General features: G+C 33.7%; 2 protein-coding genes across 6 annotated transcripts; one reads left to right on the forward strand and one right to left on the reverse strand.

Moving 5' to 3' along the window:
- The first annotated feature begins 1,092 nt into the window (after positions 1-1,092).
- On the forward strand, positions 1,093-8,545 carry LOC110631835 (cullin-1). 3 transcript variants are annotated; one of them, XM_058138544.1, is made up of 20 exons: positions 1,094-1,348; positions 1,946-2,123; positions 2,209-2,308; positions 3,210-3,395; positions 3,560-3,607; positions 3,693-3,896; positions 3,971-4,048; positions 4,914-5,003; positions 5,099-5,161; positions 5,250-5,313; positions 5,871-5,908; positions 5,990-6,076; positions 6,176-6,325; positions 6,460-6,515; positions 6,603-6,723; positions 6,816-6,977; positions 7,117-7,260; positions 7,370-7,588; positions 7,715-7,882; positions 8,160-8,545. In XM_058138544.1, the coding sequence occupies exons 2-20, from the start codon at positions 1,996-1,998 to the stop codon at positions 8,259-8,261; spliced, it is 2,208 nt and encodes a 735-aa protein (XP_057994527.1). In that variant the 5' UTR covers positions 1,094-1,348; positions 1,946-1,995; the 3' UTR covers positions 8,262-8,545. The 3 variants fall into 3 exon arrangements, with proteins under 3 accessions (XP_057994526.1, XP_057994527.1, XP_057994525.1); XM_058138543.1 differs by lacking the exon at positions 5,871-5,908 and having other exon boundaries at positions 1,093-1,348; positions 3,693-3,889; positions 3,964-4,048; positions 5,250-5,309; XM_058138542.1 differs by lacking the exon at positions 5,871-5,908 and having other exon boundaries at positions 5,250-5,309.
- A 396-nt stretch (positions 8,546-8,941) lies between these two features.
- On the reverse strand, positions 8,942-14,785 carry LOC110631836 (probable protein S-acyltransferase 14). 3 transcript variants are annotated; one of them, XM_021779807.2, is made up of 7 exons: positions 14,406-14,785; positions 12,658-12,904; positions 12,477-12,568; positions 11,297-11,420; positions 11,129-11,214; positions 10,955-11,020; positions 8,942-9,433 (listed from the first exon to the last, which is right to left on the reverse strand). In XM_021779807.2, exons 1-7 carry the CDS (start codon positions 14,616-14,618, stop codon positions 9,305-9,307), a joined length of 957 nt encoding a protein of 318 aa, XP_021635499.2. In that variant the 5' UTR covers positions 14,619-14,785; the 3' UTR covers positions 8,942-9,304. The 3 variants fall into 3 exon arrangements, 2 of the variants coding, with proteins under 2 accessions (XP_021635499.2, XP_057994528.1); XM_058138545.1 differs by lacking the exon at positions 14,406-14,785 and adding an exon at positions 13,012-13,592; XR_002490571.2 differs by having other exon boundaries at positions 9,342-9,433; positions 11,107-11,214; positions 14,406-14,780.
- Positions 14,786-16,723: the final 1,938 nt, after the last annotated feature.

Here is a 16,723-nt window from a genome sequence, read left to right on the forward strand (position 1 = left end):
TTATGAGGACGTCACATCAAATATGACTTAATATTGTAATTAAATAATAAAAATATTTTTTTATGAAAAAATTTTAATAAAAAATATTTTTTATATTTAAATTATTTTTTATAAAATAAATATACCTTTAAGATTAAGATAACAGTGACATAATATATATATGCACACTTTATGAATTATTTTTTATTTATTTTAATAATATATTTTAATATTTACTAAAATTTCTAAAAAAAGATAAGAATGAGAATGAGCATTTCTCTAGACAATTTTAGTTTTATTATCTTATTTTTAGATAAATGTATTTTTTTAATATAATATCAATATTTATTAGGATCAATTATTAAATTAGATATTATCTAATATTAATAATTAAATTTATGATTAAAAAAATAAATTAAAAAGAAATTTTAAATTCAATTAAATTTTATCTAATAAAATTAATTTTATTTTAAAAATAAAATTTGAAATATTTTATATTTTTTAAATAAAATAATTAATAATAATTATGTCAAATGTTAATTAATAATATAAACGAATATATTTTAATTAATAATTTTCGAGACTTATATATATATATTAAAACACATTGACTGTTATTTCCTTGCTCCTATAAGGACAGAATGGCTGAAATACCGTAATTATCAAAAAGGCCTGCAATCATATATCAGCATGATTTTCTTAAACCATGACTGAGAAACTAAAACAACATTACCAGAAGAGATCGTTATGGTGCGGCTGTTGCTCGATTTAAATGCTCCGCCGGAAGAAGATGGCTGCAGAGCCAGCTAAACAACATCAACTTCTTGATTTTCAAATGATGAGAATTTTTCTAATCTAGTTATTCTAATTTCCTCATACGGAAACTTTCTACCCAAATTAAAAATATTAACTTATTTGCTGGAACTTCAGAGAAAATGTAGCTAACTTTGAATAATATACTCATGTATAGTATGTGATTTTAATACAGAAAAATATATCTCACAAGAAATATGAAAATATTCGGATATACTTTTCAACAATCTTCAAAAGCTCCAACAAAAAACGAGTTATTTAATATTAATAAAGAGGTATATTAAGAAAAAAAAATGTAAATTTTATTACTTTATTTGTGTTTGCGGCAGGCAGGGGGGGAGGGAGTAGTTGGTAGTAAAGCTCTTCACCGTCAAATCAAACCCTTTCCCGGTTTACAATTTTCGCTCCCTCTTTTTAGTGCGACCAGATACATCTCCTTCTCTCTCTCTCGGATTACTTAATCGATAGGGTTAGGGTTTCTCTGCTCTTTGAAAAGCCATCGGCTCCCGTTTTGATTGTCCTCAATTCTTATTCTCATTGTTTTCAATCTTCCTTCGTTATGTATTGCTCGATTTTAGGGTTTATTTATTTATTTATTTGTTTGTTTGTTTCTTATTAATTATGCTTCTTAAAATCTATGGGGTTCCATCAGTATGATTGGTTGCAATGGGAGCTTTCAATAGTTTATTTGTTGATTATCTGCGTTTCGGGCAGTGTTTATCTCGTGTTTTTAACGAATATTGTTGCGTTTTGGTTAATTTCTGGCTATAACTGTTTATGGATTAGCTATTATATTTACTGCTTTTCAATCTGCATTGTTTGTACGTTTTCATTATTTGTTCTTTTATTACAATGAAACCTGTAGTTTGAATTTTTGTGACTTCTATGTCGTTTTGGCTTTATATATTGCTTTTTGTTTGTTCACGTGTCATCATTGCTTATAATGCTGATTTGTTTTGGTATATCCTTCCGCGAATTATTATCAATGAAATTGTAATGAAGCTCAATGTTTTAATTTTGTAAGGCAAAACCTTAATATATCTTTTTTATACAATACATTATAAATTCTGCTGCTTATTGTAAATTTTGTTGAAATGTTTGTTGAGGGTTATATATTTGTGATCTCTTTCCTAATCTCATTACTCACTGGCCAGGTTTTAGTAACTTGCTTTGCATTTTGAGAGGAATTGTTCCTCTACAACCATGGAACGCAAGACAATCGACTTGGACCAAGGATGGGATTTTATGCAGAAAGGAATCACAAAGCTGAAGATTATTCTGGAAGGATCACTAGAGCAAATCAGCTCAGAAGAATATATGATGCTTTACACGTAATCTTTCATTTATTCAATTTAGTGTGATGAACCTTCATATAGTTTTTGCCTGTTCTTATTTTTCCCAATTCGAACACTACAGGACTATATACAATATGTGTACACAGAAGGCCCCTCATGATTATTCTCAGCAGCTTTATGACAAGTACAGGGAGTCTTTTGAAGATTATATTAATTCCATGGTAAGAAGATAAATTGAATTAATCTTTTGTTCTTAAATTTATTGTAGTGATTACATGTTAGAAATATGTGTTTGTGGAATATATGGGTCAATATAGACAATATGTTTTGTTTCTTTATTAATCTGAAGGTTTGGATGACTTCTTAGTTTTGATTTTCTCAGTTGTGTTGGGTAACCATAGTTATTAATCCTAGAGCCTAGGCACACACCTTGCACCTGAGAGAAGTGAGTTGCGAAAGAAACAAAATAAGCAACTAATCTTATATGAGGTAACTACCCATAAGTTAACGACTATCTAGGTAATCTATTTGCTTTCTTAGTTTCACTTCATATTTCATTTTCTGAATTCTCTATGTAGTAAGTAGGATAAAGGCTTGATCTTAATCAATACAAATTAGGAGTTATGGCTACAAGAGAATTGTAGTGTAGTTTTAGATCTGGTCTATGATAAAACAACTGTGAATGAGTCAGCTGCTATATTGCTATTTGGTATTATAGGACACAATAAACATATGCGAGAGGGGGGAAATTGATTACTTTGTGAATGCGGTGTTATTTTAAAGCAGGATGGTTATATATGTGTTATGGAAAGTCAATCATTATATTATTTCTGTGTATATTCTGTATTCTGTATTCCTATTTATGGATGGCTTGTTGCATATGATGTATTATGGATTCTTCTGTCAGAATATAGATTTGCTTTTGCAATTCTTTCTGTGAGAACACTCTACGTGGTTGTGATTTGTAATTAGAATGTGGCTGGTTTCATGTCAAAGTATATCCTGAGTTCAAATTTTACTGGTATAAATTATGGACCATTTTTTTTTAAATTAATGAATAACTTGACTTCATGATGTATCTTATCCATTGAGTTACAATTCCAACTTTGTATTCTGAATCAGGTGCTGCCATCTATACGAGAGAAGCATGATGAGTTTATGCTGAGGGAGCTTGTGAAAAGATGGTCTAACCATAAACTTATGGTTAGGTGGCTGTCACGCTTCTTTCATTATTTGGATCGCTACTTTATTGCTCGGAAGTCGCTTCCTCCTCTTAATGAAGTTGGGCTGACTTGCTTCCGTGACCTGGTTTGTCAATTCTATATACCACACCTTGTTTCTTATGCCAGAGTGAAGTGAATGCGAACAGCCTTAAACTTAGGCTTAATTTCTATTTTTTTTCCCTACGATTATTTCTTCCCTCTCTGTTGATTGTTTAGATGATTCTTTAGTTACCTTTATCTCTTGTTCAGGTCTATCAGGAAGTATATGAAAAAGCTAGAGATGCTGTGATTGTTCTTGTATGTTACTTGTTCTCTATAATTATAATTTTAGCTCTTATTTTTTTCCAATAAAATGTTGAGCATCCATTTTTTTGGAGTTCAGATTGATAAAGAACGTGAGGGAGAGCAGATTGACAGGGTATTGTTGAAGAATGTTTTAGATATATTTGTTGAGATTGGAATGGGTACAATGGATCGTTATGAACAAGATTTTGAAGCACGCATGCTTCAAGATACTGGTGCTTACTATTCTCGTAAGGCATCAAACTGGTTTTTGGAGGATTCTTGTCCAGACTACATGTTGAAGGCAAGTACTTGTACTAATTCATTGTTGTTTTATGATTAACTTTTGTGATCCTGACACCTCTCATGAGCTTGCAGGCGGAGGAATGCTTGAAGAAGGAGATGGATCGAGTTTCTCATTATTTGCATTCAAGCAGTGAGCTAAAGTTAGTGGAGGTTCGTTTAATTTCATGTTTTATATATTTCTGGACTGAATAGGGGGGTAGAGTGTTTTCCTTTTCCATGTACTGTAAGGGGAAAAAACTGTTTCTTATTATTGAAGTAAATGCATGCGAACAAAGTTAATTATTGAAATAGAACATTATTTTTCGTTTTAGTTATGAAAGATAAAATTCTTGGATTGGAGTTAAAAGGAAATACTCATTAATGTGGGTTTCATATTCTTGTGATATGACTTATTTATTAACTTTACAAAATTTTCAGGAATCCATTTGAGTTCGACATATTGAATTGGATAGCTAGGGCATTCACATAGTTTCTTCAAGCAAAAGTTTGGTTAGGATCTAGCATATCTAGATCTTAGTGAAAGTTTAGCCTAAACCAACCAGACTGGAAACAAAGGTTCCATATAGCATGCTCCGACTTGATTAGAACGAGGTAGAGTTCAGGCTTACTTCCTCTGATAACATCCCTAAGATGCGCATCTGAATTTTTTAGCAGAATCACCACCCCAGTGATAATGGGTTGGTAATATTGTGTTTTAAGTTTTAATATGTTGTATGAAGCTTATTTGCACATTACATAATGCATAGCTGATTTCAAATCATAGTCAAAACTATGTCTCATACTGGCATATAAGTGATAAATTGACCAAACTGCAAAAGAAATAGAAATATCTTTAAATCAATAATCCCACTTCTAGTCAGAACGTTTCTTGTTCTACTGTCATTTAGAAAGGATTATGAAGCAGCATGTGGAGATATTATTATACATTCATTATTTAAGATGTTACGACTTTAAGGGTTTGGGTTCTTAGAAAAATGACCTATTCTATATTTATTGTTTTATATTTTGTTTGTAGAAAGTGCAACATGAGTTGTTGGTGGTCTTTGCAAACCAATTTCTTGAAAAGAAGCATTCTGGATGCCTTGCATTGCTTCGAGATGACAAGGTAATATTGTCTGCAAGGCTTCATCTTTTGAATTATCTCTGGTTATTCTTGCAGGATATGGTAAATAATTATCTGGTTTTGTTTATGCTGCACAGGTGGAGGATCTTTCAAGGATGTATAGGCTTAGCTTGGAACTTGTTGCTACCTTTTTCAAGCAGGTTGGCGGCTGGTCTCTTCATTTATGCTATTTTGGTAGAAAAGGGCCTGGCATGTTTTTCTTGGTTACTGACACTTTTCTTTTTACAGCCTATTACTGCTGAAGGGACAGACTTGGTCCAGCAAGCTGAAGATGCTGCAAATAGCCTGGTTCGTTACTATGATTGGCTTTCTTTTAGGTTTTTAATAAAATTGTTCCATACTTTCATTCTGGCATAAGAAAGCAACTTCTCTGTGTTTGTGTGTGTTTTTTTTTGGGGGGGTGGTGTGGTGTGAAGGAATTGATAGAAAAGAAAATGAGGAAATTTTGTAGAAGGTGAAATTAACTATCACTCCTCTTGTTTGTATTCAAGGACGAAAGAAAATTGCAGAAGATTGTTTTATTACAACATTTGTTATGGGCATATGTTTAATTTAATTCATTCACTCTACTTTGTCCGCAGAAGTATCTTGTGGTCCAATGGGAAAATTTTTCTTCCTTCTTTTCCTCTTTCCTACTTACCAAGTTACATCATTATTGCAGTTGCATTATGTGTCCTTTCTCGCTCTCCTTTCTTCCTTTGCCCCTTTCCTTTCTCCATTTCTCAACATATGTTCTGGGTTGAAAACACTTTGGATTTTTTAGGTTATGTTGGAACTTCATGTATCTGTAACTGAATTTTATTATTATTTTCAATTGTTTGTCTGTGGAGCTAAGTGTTGACAATTAAGTGCTTCTATTGGCTGTGAATGGTGGTGTACAGGAACAGGTAAATCCCCCTACTTATATGTTATAGATATCTGGGAATAAGATGGAGGCCCAATATTTTATTGATTGGTGTGATCTTCAGGTTCTTGTGAGAAAAATAATTGAGCTGCATGACAAATATATGGCATACGTGAATGATTGTTTTCAAAATCACACCCTCTTTCACAAGGTTTGTGGCATTTGTGCTGTATGTATCATTATGTTTCTCTAAGTTTTGTCCTATCACATTGTCTAAGTATGTTTTCTCTATCTGTTGGTGATTCATTAGGCCATGAAAGAGGCTTTTGAGATATTCTGTAATAAAACAGTTGCTGGCAGTTCAAGCGCAGAACTACTGTCAACTTTTTGTGATAATATCCTCAAGAAGGGTGGAAGTGAGAAACTGAGCGATGAAGCCATAGAAGAAATGCTGGAAAAGGTTGCATATCAAAATATTCATTTATAAAAAATCTGATTTCGATGTAGTGTTTAGACAGGTGTTTTAGGTTTTCTCACAACTTCCCAGAATTACGAGTGACTGGCATTGATTTCCGTTGTGGTTGAATTTTGTAGGTAGTAAAATTGCTGGCGTATATCAGTGATAAGGACCTTTTTGCTGAATTCTACAGGTAAATTTAATCTTTAGTTGGTATCATTTTGTATAATTTTTCTTCATTTATTTCCAGTATTCATTTTGTTTTTCTGCCTGTTGGCAGAAAGAAGCTTGCTCGGCGTCTTCTTTTTGACCGGAGTGCTAATGATGATCATGAAAGGAGTATTCTTGCAAAACTGAAGCAGCAGTGTGGTGGGCAGTTCACTTCAAAGATGGAGGGGATGGTAAATTGGCCCTGAGTAATAAGGTGATATATATTAATAGTAATATCCATTTAACTTAGTGATTTCTCTTGGAATTATTTTTTCTTTTCCAGGTCACTGATTTGACGCTGGCAAGGGAAAATCAGACAAGCTTTGGGAAATATCTTGGCAATAACCCGAATGCACATCCTGGGATTGATTTAACAGTTACTGTTCTTACAACTGGATTTTGGCCCAGCTATAAATCCTCTGATCTCAATCTTCCAGCAGAGATGGTAAACATCCTTTTATACTTGATACTAATATTGATACTAATATTTGTTTGTATAATATGAACATTGTGGTAAGTTTGATGGGCTTTTTCTATGCTTTTTCCCTATATCAGGTAAATATTTAGAAATATTTTTGTTTCAGGTCAGGGGTGTTGAAATTTTCAAGGAATTCTATGATCAAAAAAGCAAGCACCGGAAGCTAACATGGATCTATTCATTGGGGTCTTGCCGTCTCAATGGCAAGTTTGAGCAAAAAACTATTGAGCTGATTGTGTCAACCTACCAGGTTTGTTATCCTAGTCCCTGCATTTGTGGGAATGGTGAATGTTGGCTCATATTTCATTGTTAAATCTAGATGCTTGATTCAGACTGACATTTCTGTCTATACTCTACAGGCTGCTCTCCTGCTGCTTTTTAACTCTTCGGACAGGCTCAGTTATTCTGAGATTATGACTCAGTTAAACTTGACCCATGATGACTTGGTTAGGGTGGTTCATTCCTTGTCTTGTGCCAAGTACAAGATCCTTACGAAGGAACCAAATACAAAGACCATTTCCCAAACAGACTACTTTGAAGTTAACCACAAGTTCACTGACAGAATGAGAAGAATCAAGGTAACTTTTAGCATGATAATTTTCACTGTTGGATTGTTTGCTGTTGAAACCAGATCACCAGGACTGTTGGCTTCTAACTATTGTTTTGTTGAAGATATAAACATTTGAAAATTGTCCCAATTGTAGATTCCACTCCCCCCAGTAGATGAAAGAAAGAAGGTTGTTGAAGACGTTGATAAGTACAGGAGATATGCAATTGATGTTGCAATTGTGCGCACAATGAAGAGTCGGAAAGTTTTGGACCATCAACAATTAGTCTCAGAGTGTGTCGAGCAGTTGAGTCGCATGTTCAAGGTATGGCATATACTTTTGATCATGAATACATATTAGCAAAAAGAACAAGTTGGGGAACTTTGGCTACTGACTGAGTTAATTTAGGAACTCTGTTCTGATATTCCTTTCTTTTATATGCATGGTTACACCTTGTTCAAAAATCCTCAATAAACCCTTTCTGGATGAATTGGAATTGTAGCATAGCCATCATAAATTAGCATAAAAGAGAAATAAGAAGTTTTGATGGAGCTTCCTTCATGTTTTCTTTGTTCTTATGACTATGGATTTGAATTTGCAGCCTGACATTAAGGCAATTACGAAGCGAATGGAAGATCTGATCACTCGAGACTACTTGGAGAGAGATAAGGAGAACCCAAACATGTTTAGGTACTTGGCATAATTCAACAAGCAGTACAGTTATGGGCCTTTGGTTGAAAATGGCATGTTTTTGCTGAGAGGGATCAGAAAGAGTATATAGTTGACAGCGACTTACAATTTGCAAATTGATGTAAATGATGTAGTTGCAGTGTTTATTTAGTAATTTAATGATATTATAAGTCAACAGTGTCAGAATTTTTTTTTTTAATTTTTTTATTTTGCCTTAAAAGCAGTTTTGGGCGATGGTTATCTTTCCATCTTTTGTTGGAGAAAAATTAATAGAAGTATCAATTTTCCTTCGGCTTAGAGAGACCGGCTTTGATGTTATTCTTTGTTCATCTTCTTATATAGCAGTAGCAATGCATGCGTTGCTATTTCAAATCATGACACCTCCCTTCCAAGTAACTTGAAACTGATTGTGAGGATTGCAATGTTATTAATTCAATTTTTTGTTAATTTTTACGTTACTGGTAGAATGTAAACAATTTGATAAGAATTGAATCATTAACTCTCAAAAGTGTCAAAAGTGCAAATTTCATGAAACCTTTCGCACTATTCAAAAAAAAAAAAACAAAGCCTTACCATAAGCGTAGATTAATGTTTGCTGTTTAAGTTCCTCGTACATATTTGGGAACATATTAGACAAACGACCACGCAATAGAGGAAAACAAGACGATTGATCAAGAAAGAATGCTCACGAAATGAACCGAAAAGAAGAATGCTCATGAAATCTTTGGTCCGAAAAAATTAGAAGAATAGCCAGCAACAGAGTACAATATTTAATTTAGTTATGTTAGCTACATTGCAAGCACAAAATATTTTTGGCAGATGAAGCAAGATTTGACATATGTACAGAATTGTATAGTTTTACCCTTCAGCATAATCCAGTCGCACAAAATTCTAATATTTCAAGGCATGCCGCCAATATATCTCGCATAGATAGTAAACCAGGCATAAAAGTGTTCAAGGATCTTGCCAATGTGAGCTGCTTCTTCCCGGATGCCTAAGCCATAAGAAGGTAATGAAGAGGAGTGGCAATTTAACAGTCTGTGTTGCCAAATGCAGTTAGAGCTGCTGGAGTTCATTTAAATCTGGTCTTGTTGGATATTCAAAACCCCGAAGCACTGTCATGCGTTTCAAATCATCTTCAGAATAAGCAGGGATGAGCCAGTACCTCTTGTCCATCCCAAACACCTAATATAGAAAAAGATAATCCACCATGATCAATGTTGTATTTTGCATGGATGCCAGAACATATTTTATACGCACATAGGTTTGCTAAGGGATACATGAGTTCTCAAACATGATCCAGAATGAAACCAGAATTTCTGGTGAAGGGAAGAAAAGTTAAAGAAAACATAACTATCACACATACTCTTCTCAGTAATATTCCATTCCAAATTTCCAATAAAACCAATAGCTGAACATTTTAAAATATGAGGTTGCAATCTTATATGCAAATTGCAAAATAATCCAGAAAATCAGTCGCAAGTTGTGAAATCACTCATCAACGGTTTTTAATACACAAATAAGCTCAACTCAACTAAGATTTAATCCCATATGAGTTGGGATGGAACAAGATTTGTTTCCTTCATTTCACTTGGTATAGGACTATATTTTCAGAAAAATATAGAGCCACTAATCCTTTTTCTTTCCCTTATGTCATCCCCCCTTGCTTTCTTATCTCTTTTCACTTCAATGTGGTCATGCTTATATATAGGTTTTGGTGGTCTACAATGCCCATATTTAAACCATCTCAATGTCCCTTCCTCCAATTGGTGCCACTGTCACCTTTCTACAAATGCATTCACTTTTTTTTTTATCATGTCCATAATTTGATTTCCACATCCATCTTAATAGCCTCATTTTTGCCACTCTAATCTTGTGATCATGTTGCTTTTCACCGCACACATTTCATTCAAATACATAGGCTACAAAAGTAGATAAGAGGCTAAAACTTGAAAACATATATATATATATATATATATATATATATATATATATATATATATAATTGTTGACATAAAACATAAAACAAGGAAAAGAAGATGAATAAAGAACCGGCCTAGTCCTACAACAGTTTGAAGTCTTGCAAGACTCCATAAACAAGAAAAAAATGTGATGATTTAATAGGAACTCGTCACCAATAATGCCATTGTAAATACATCAAAGTGCTACTACCTATAGGCTTTGGCCAGTGAAGCCACGACAAAGAAATGCAATATTCCAATTTCCAATTGTTTTGTCATACTAGCATAAAATTTTAACCTTTTGACTAAATTTGCATCAGTAACAACAAAAGGAGAAGAATCCAAATTAAGAGAAGGTTAACTGCATATAGGGGCTTGAACAAGCAAACATTGTCAATGCGCCAAACCAACAACGGCACCAGGTATCAATTTATAATTTTGACTAAACTCATTTGTGCTATAGGAGTGACCGAAGGAAATTTGTACCAAATATTAGAGGTCTACAACACGCTAGGTTCCAAACCTTAACTTCAGTAACATTATGATATTTGCAGATGAGGAATTACTTCATGCAAGTTTAAATCAAGTGAGTAACCCTTTTTTCTCCGGCAGCAGAATAGCAGGATGGACGACAGTATCCAACAGAAATGGTTATAAAAAGAAATATGAAACATACATGTATTTATAGAGAAGCAAGAACATGAATACAAGAGAAAACAAACATTCAACAAAAGGCAAATGTAACCTGTTCAAAGTTTTTCTTCCGTCCAAGATCATATCGCCATTTAGGATCAGTTTTCTTCTCATATGCCTGAAAAGAGGAAAATTGAGAAAGAAAAACTGTTATGTGAGACACTATCTCAAGGCCTTTGCTAATTTGAGGGAAAGAAAGCTAACCATATATGGCAGAAGGCATCACCTCAATGGTGGTTGTATTGGCTAGTACCAATGAGATGTGCATAATCAGGAAGCCCATAACACTCAATGCAAAAGATAAGTTCAATACTGAAATAGTTGGACAATAACAATAAGGATACAAAAATAAATTGAAAACATAATATTATGTATCAGTTTCTGTCCAACTCACCAAATGTAATAAAAGTGGCTACAAGGGTTCCTGGTGTTCCAGATATTTCGCCTTCAGTAAAAAATGCAATAAATAGCCGCAATAATGATAAAGTAACAACAGTTGTCTCAAGAAATGTGTAAACCTGCATAAGAAAATAAACAGAAGAATCCCATAGATATTACATAGCAGTTGGTTTCAATAGAAAAATATGTTTGTAGGAGAGATTTGCATGCAACTTACATGATATGGATGTCAACACTCAACACTCAACATACCTAGCAAAATTGCTTTGTCTAAATCAAAAGAAGAAAAGAGGAAGAGAGTTGGGGTTACCTTTGGGGGTATTAGGGGAGAACTAGCCCAATAACTTAGATGGAATAAGCACATCCACATGGTTCAAAAGCTTATATTTATATTGTAGTAGCACACTTCCCCAACTTTTACATGCAATGAATCTGTTCAATATTTTTCCAAAATGGGATTTGGAGTACCACTTTTCCGTCTAGGTAGACTAATAGCCTAACTATTTGGATAGAGCATGTTGATCTGTATGAAATTAAGAACCAGAAGTTCAGTTTATAGGAGAGAGTCTGTCCATGTGGCCAAAAAGGTTGTTAGCAAATCCATTTGCTATTCATTTGATGTGGGATCCACATGCTACATTACATTTGTAATTCATTTTTTAGTGATGAAAATAAACGCAATTTTATTTGCTATCCTTTTTATGGGGCCTAACATGCTCATAGATGGCAGGATTCTAATGTGAAAGGTCGAATATACACAAAGTACCCACTCTGCACACATAATTGTACCGCAGAGGAAAAATAATCTATAGTTTTTCTTCTAGAAAGTAATATTATGAAAACACCAACCATATAGCGTTGAATGAAAATTTTTTACTGACCAAGTTTAAGAGCTGACCAACACAAACCTTGTTACGAAGATTTGAAACATATCCAGAACATCTATTTTTTATATGCATGAGGAAAGTTAATAGTCAGCTAGATGGAGAAAAATAATCCATGTAGCTCACCCCAACTAAATTGAGATTGAGACAAAATTTACTTATGGAAAATTTATTTTGAACATAAACCTCAAACAAGTAACATAAGAGTCCATCTAGTTCAAAATCATTAATATCCATGCCATTCTAGCATATGGATTAACACAGTCAAGTTTCGAACAATAATTAGCATACCAAGAAAAGAAGGAAATACTTGTAGTTCAATGCCCCAACACAATTGACAACCCAAACACAATGATGGTCCATTTTCAATATACATCTTCCACCTGGAAGAAATTAACAAATTAAGCCACATTTAATTAGACAGCACATATCAATAGGCTTTCTTTGAAAGAAATATATGTAAAGAACTTACAAACAGAACAATGATGACATCGAGGTGGTTTAAATTGGTTGCACTTTCGACAGAATCGCATTCTTTGGTTAGCTGGCTCACCAAGTACAGATGACTGGTTTAAACCTAAATTTGCACCGCCGTGCTCTAACCCTATCAATGGATCTGCATCACCTCTCTCCTCATCAATTGATGGCCTCCAACTTGTTGGGACACCACCTGGATCCGTTAGAACAGTAGCAAAGTAGCTCCATAATAGCATCACCAACTACATAATGGAAATCAACAAACAGAAGTTCAGCATGATAGATTTATTTTTGAGATCATCAAGCATCATTATTTATGTTGTAGAGTGCTATCATGTTCTCCAAATACCTTCACCGATATCATCCAACTTTTGGTGGATAACATGGCATCTACTCATTATGCACAGACGGAAGACAGCACATATCTGGTAACTTGTCACATCAGTCAACAGTTATATGGGTAAATGGGTGAGCCTTGGCACAATGGTAAGGTTAGTCCTTTGTAACCGAAAGGTCATGAGTTCAATTAGTAGAAACAGCCTCTTTGCACCAAAAAGAAGAAAAAAAGAAAGGAGGTAAGGGAAAGGTTGCATATGATAGATGATCCTTTCAAGATACTTGCAAAGTGAGAAGCCTTGTGCACTGGGATGTCTTTTTGTTTGTTATCGTTTTCCTTTATTTATTTTGCTAAACATAAGAGATTCAAAACCTTTTAAGTCCTACAACACACAATCTTTTTTCCCAAATTATCCAACCAATCACATACAAACTACAATGAAAAATACCAGAAAATTTCATCAATCTCTTGGACAGAATGGCTAGTCCCACCAAACAGTACCTTGACAAAATAAAGTCAGCACAAATTCTTTTTATAGTTGAAAAGAAACTAAAGCAAAGTGAGTAAAAACTATAGCTATTTTGCATATCATAAAACAGCATAATCTATAACATTAGCATATTTTAGTTTAAAATTGATTCTTAGATAGCCAGCCAACTGCAATTGCACACAAGTTATGAACCATGGTTACGGTGTGGACAGCCTAATTTATAAACTTCAGAGGATGCAAAACGTAGCATGGCAAAGATATACTAATAAATATATAATGTCTTCATATCTATATATGATTTCTGCTAAAAATCAAAACTTTTAGATCATAACTCAATAATGAACTAAAAAATTCCACATAACATGTGCAATAAATTCTTTCTATATTTCTACTAATGATATCATTCCTCTAACCATGAAAAACAATATAATTTCTAAGGTGTATCCACCAATTCCTTGAACCATGCAAAAAGGATCAAATGCAGTCTCAAAGCTAAAAGTCTTTCTTTGAAAGTGCGGATACAGTTTAGTAGTATCAAACACGTACATATAATTGCTTGAATGTGGAATGAATCCAAAAGGGATCACGCGCCCCATATTAATTATTGCAACATAATACTCTTTGGTGATTTCAATAAGAAATGCCACCTTGCCATCCATCGCACAACAGAATTCAGCTAAAATCCGTTCATCAAAAGGTAGTTGAATCCAAGTCAAACTCAAGAAACAACATTCCTTAAGACTACTAACTAAACCAGGTCCAGAAACAACAGTTCTAGTTTTGGTATTAATCCTTCCTGACACATTCCTTACACTAGCTAAAGCAACCCATAATGCAATTCATCAGCATTGAAGAAATAGGCATATTATTGATCTTTTGTTAATGAAAGTAAAAGTGAAAGGCTAATGGAACTCACCAAAGAATGGAACAAAAGCAAGACAATGAAAGAAGTAAGCGAATCGAGGCCGCCATGAAAGAGAGCTGGACCATAATCGGCTATAACAACGACATAATACGTGAGCCCAATTACGCCAAAGACCAATACCATCATGATAGAACCAAGGGCACGCAGGGCAGTGCAGAACCTAAACACGTTCCACGCCATTACTCCACCTCCAGATTTCGGCATAATTTTGTCAAAATTAAACCAAAAAATTGTACTTTTGCAATCACCTATGGAACTAAGAAATCAAACTATGGAGCTAACAAAAGGGTTAGCATTGAAATTTGATTCGTAGACTTTGAAATTCCAGGTGAAGAAGACTGGAATTCTATTTCCTGGTTCTGCTCCATTTTATATTGTAATTAAAATTTTAAAATAGGCAAAATAAAAAAAAAATAAATTAAATGGAAGATGCCAGTGAAAAGTATGTGATTTAAGGCCCATGTTTTAGGCCCAATTGTCAATTAAATCTAGGCCTCATAACTCTCCTTGATTTTGAACTTTGGTTGGGTTTTTTTCTGGATTGTAGCCATTGTATGAAAGTTCTACTCCAATGTAAATTAAATTTAGGCCCTGTATAATTTAGTGATCTTAAAAATATTATCATAATTGTAAAATTTGAATTTAAATTTCAATTAAAATTAAATTAAAAAAAATTTATAAATCTTGAAACCCATTTGAGTACATGGAGTGGATTTCACATATATAAGGATTTAAGTTAGTATTTTAAATGAAAATTATAAAATTTTTAATGTAACATTAAAATTAAATTTTTTGTTATTTTAATTGATGTTTATCTTAATGAAATTTAATTTATTTTTTTCTATTTATAAGAATTAAAATTTTTTTAAGAAAACATTAGTCTTTTTTTTTAAAAAAAAAAAGCTCATGGGTAATTAAGCTTGAAATGACAAATGAAATCGACTAATATAAAATTATAGTAAAGCTAATCGGATTATAAAAGCTCCAATCAAAACAATTTAAGATAAAATATGGATCAATTATGCAAGGTTGTTAGGTCACTGGTCAAGATCAGAGAATAAAAATTATATATTTGAATTGAGCCTTTAAATTTTTCATATTTTGTTTTCTCACAAAAAAAAATCATATTTTGTTGATTGGTTGTTATCAAATGTGATTATGTGAGAGAATTGTGCTTTCTTCCTTTATTTTCTGACATATTCTACATTGCATTAAAATGTAAGTGCATTAGGCCTAGTCTGGCTGAATAGTTGAAGGCTCAGATTCGTATTTTCACTTTTCCAGTTCTTCAGCTTAAAATATTCTTGTTTTTTCTTACAGGAAATATATTGATTTTCAATTGAATAAAACCCTGGCAAAAAGCTTGTAAGCGGAGAGCAACAGGACATGATCGCCATGATTACATGCAGTAAACCCTGGTTTTTCCTGTTTCCGATTTCCATCCATCCCTGGCTTGGTGGCGATGGATTTGTCAGGGCTTAACATGATACAGGTATCTTCTCTTCTCTCGGGTGCTTACCCATGCAAGAAGGACAAGTAGCTTGGTTAGTACTAGCAATTACACGTGATCCCAATATCCCATAGAATACAAAAATAGATGATACTTTACACAGGTCAGCGGCTAAGACTCTGCTGGCAAAAATTGACAAAGAGGACCACTGGACACTGGAAGGCCAGGATCACACTCCCAGCCTCTGTTGTCTCATTTATTAACTTCACATGCAAAACCCCATCTCCCCCTCCCTACAAGTTTCTTGGTTGTTGGCATTAAATCCACCGCAGGAACTTCCATCTGTGCTAATTAATACGAGTAGGTGAGGATTCTAGATAGCCTTAAATGTGACAGTTCCTCTACATGAGAAACCTCTTTAATTATATGACCCAGTCCTTGCTTGATTTATGAAAAGAAATGCTCCATTGAGTCGCAAATTTTAAGCTGAACAGTGAATAAATTCACACGACAATATCATCTTAGCATTCCTTGTCATTTTCTTTGGAAAATTCGCTCTTTTATCTGTTTCTGACTGGAAGGTTATGCCTATACGTTAACTTGGGGTGACCCTCCGAATGGAATAGTCAAGATAAATTTGTATTTGTCTGTCCCACCAGAAGCTGATTTAGTTGGAGATTTTCGCTAAATGCCACTCTGAACAATTCTTCAAGAACCAACCTAAGTTGACCTAGGTTTTCTACTCAACGGGAAAATCTTGATTACCCTTCATCAGATTCGCGAATCAGGGTGTGGGCCTGCTATATCTTCAATTTCCATGTCATTTAGTTCAGCTCGTTTGATTAAATCACTAAGTTTA

This window comes from Hevea brasiliensis, chromosome 16, assembly GCF_030052815.1.
Source record: "Hevea brasiliensis isolate MT/VB/25A 57/8 chromosome 16, ASM3005281v1, whole genome shotgun sequence".
Classification (NCBI taxonomy): Eukaryota; Viridiplantae; Streptophyta; class Magnoliopsida; order Malpighiales; family Euphorbiaceae; genus Hevea; species Hevea brasiliensis.

What these genes read in the sequence shown, in the direction of transcription:
- LOC110631835 (XM_058138544.1), top strand. Translation starts at nt 1,996, where the DNA reads ATGGAACGCAAGACAATCGACTTGGACCAAGGATGGGATTTTATGCAG. An exon ending in TCAATCTTCCAGCAGAGATG is followed by an intron (nt 6,978 to 7,116) that starts GTAAACATCCTT and finishes TTTTTGTTTCAG; the next exon opens with GTCAGGGGTGTTGAAATTTT. An exon ending in ACAGAATGAGAAGAATCAAG is followed by an intron (nt 7,589 to 7,714) that starts GTAACTTTTAGC and finishes TCCCAATTGTAG; the next exon opens with ATTCCACTCCCCCCAGTAGA.
- LOC110631836 (XM_021779807.2), bottom strand. Translation starts at nt 14,618, where the DNA reads ATGCCGAAATCTGGAGGTGGAGTAATGGCGTGGAACGTGTTTAGGTTC. An exon ending in AGTATTTCCTTCTTTTCTTG is followed by an intron (nt 11,421 to 12,476) that starts GTATGCTAATTA and finishes TTTCTTATGCAG; the next exon opens with GTTTACACATTTCTTGAGAC. An exon ending in GGAAGAAAAACTTTGAACAG is followed by an intron (nt 9,434 to 10,954) that starts GTTACATTTGCC and finishes TTTCTATATTAG; the next exon opens with GTGTTTGGGATGGACAAGAG.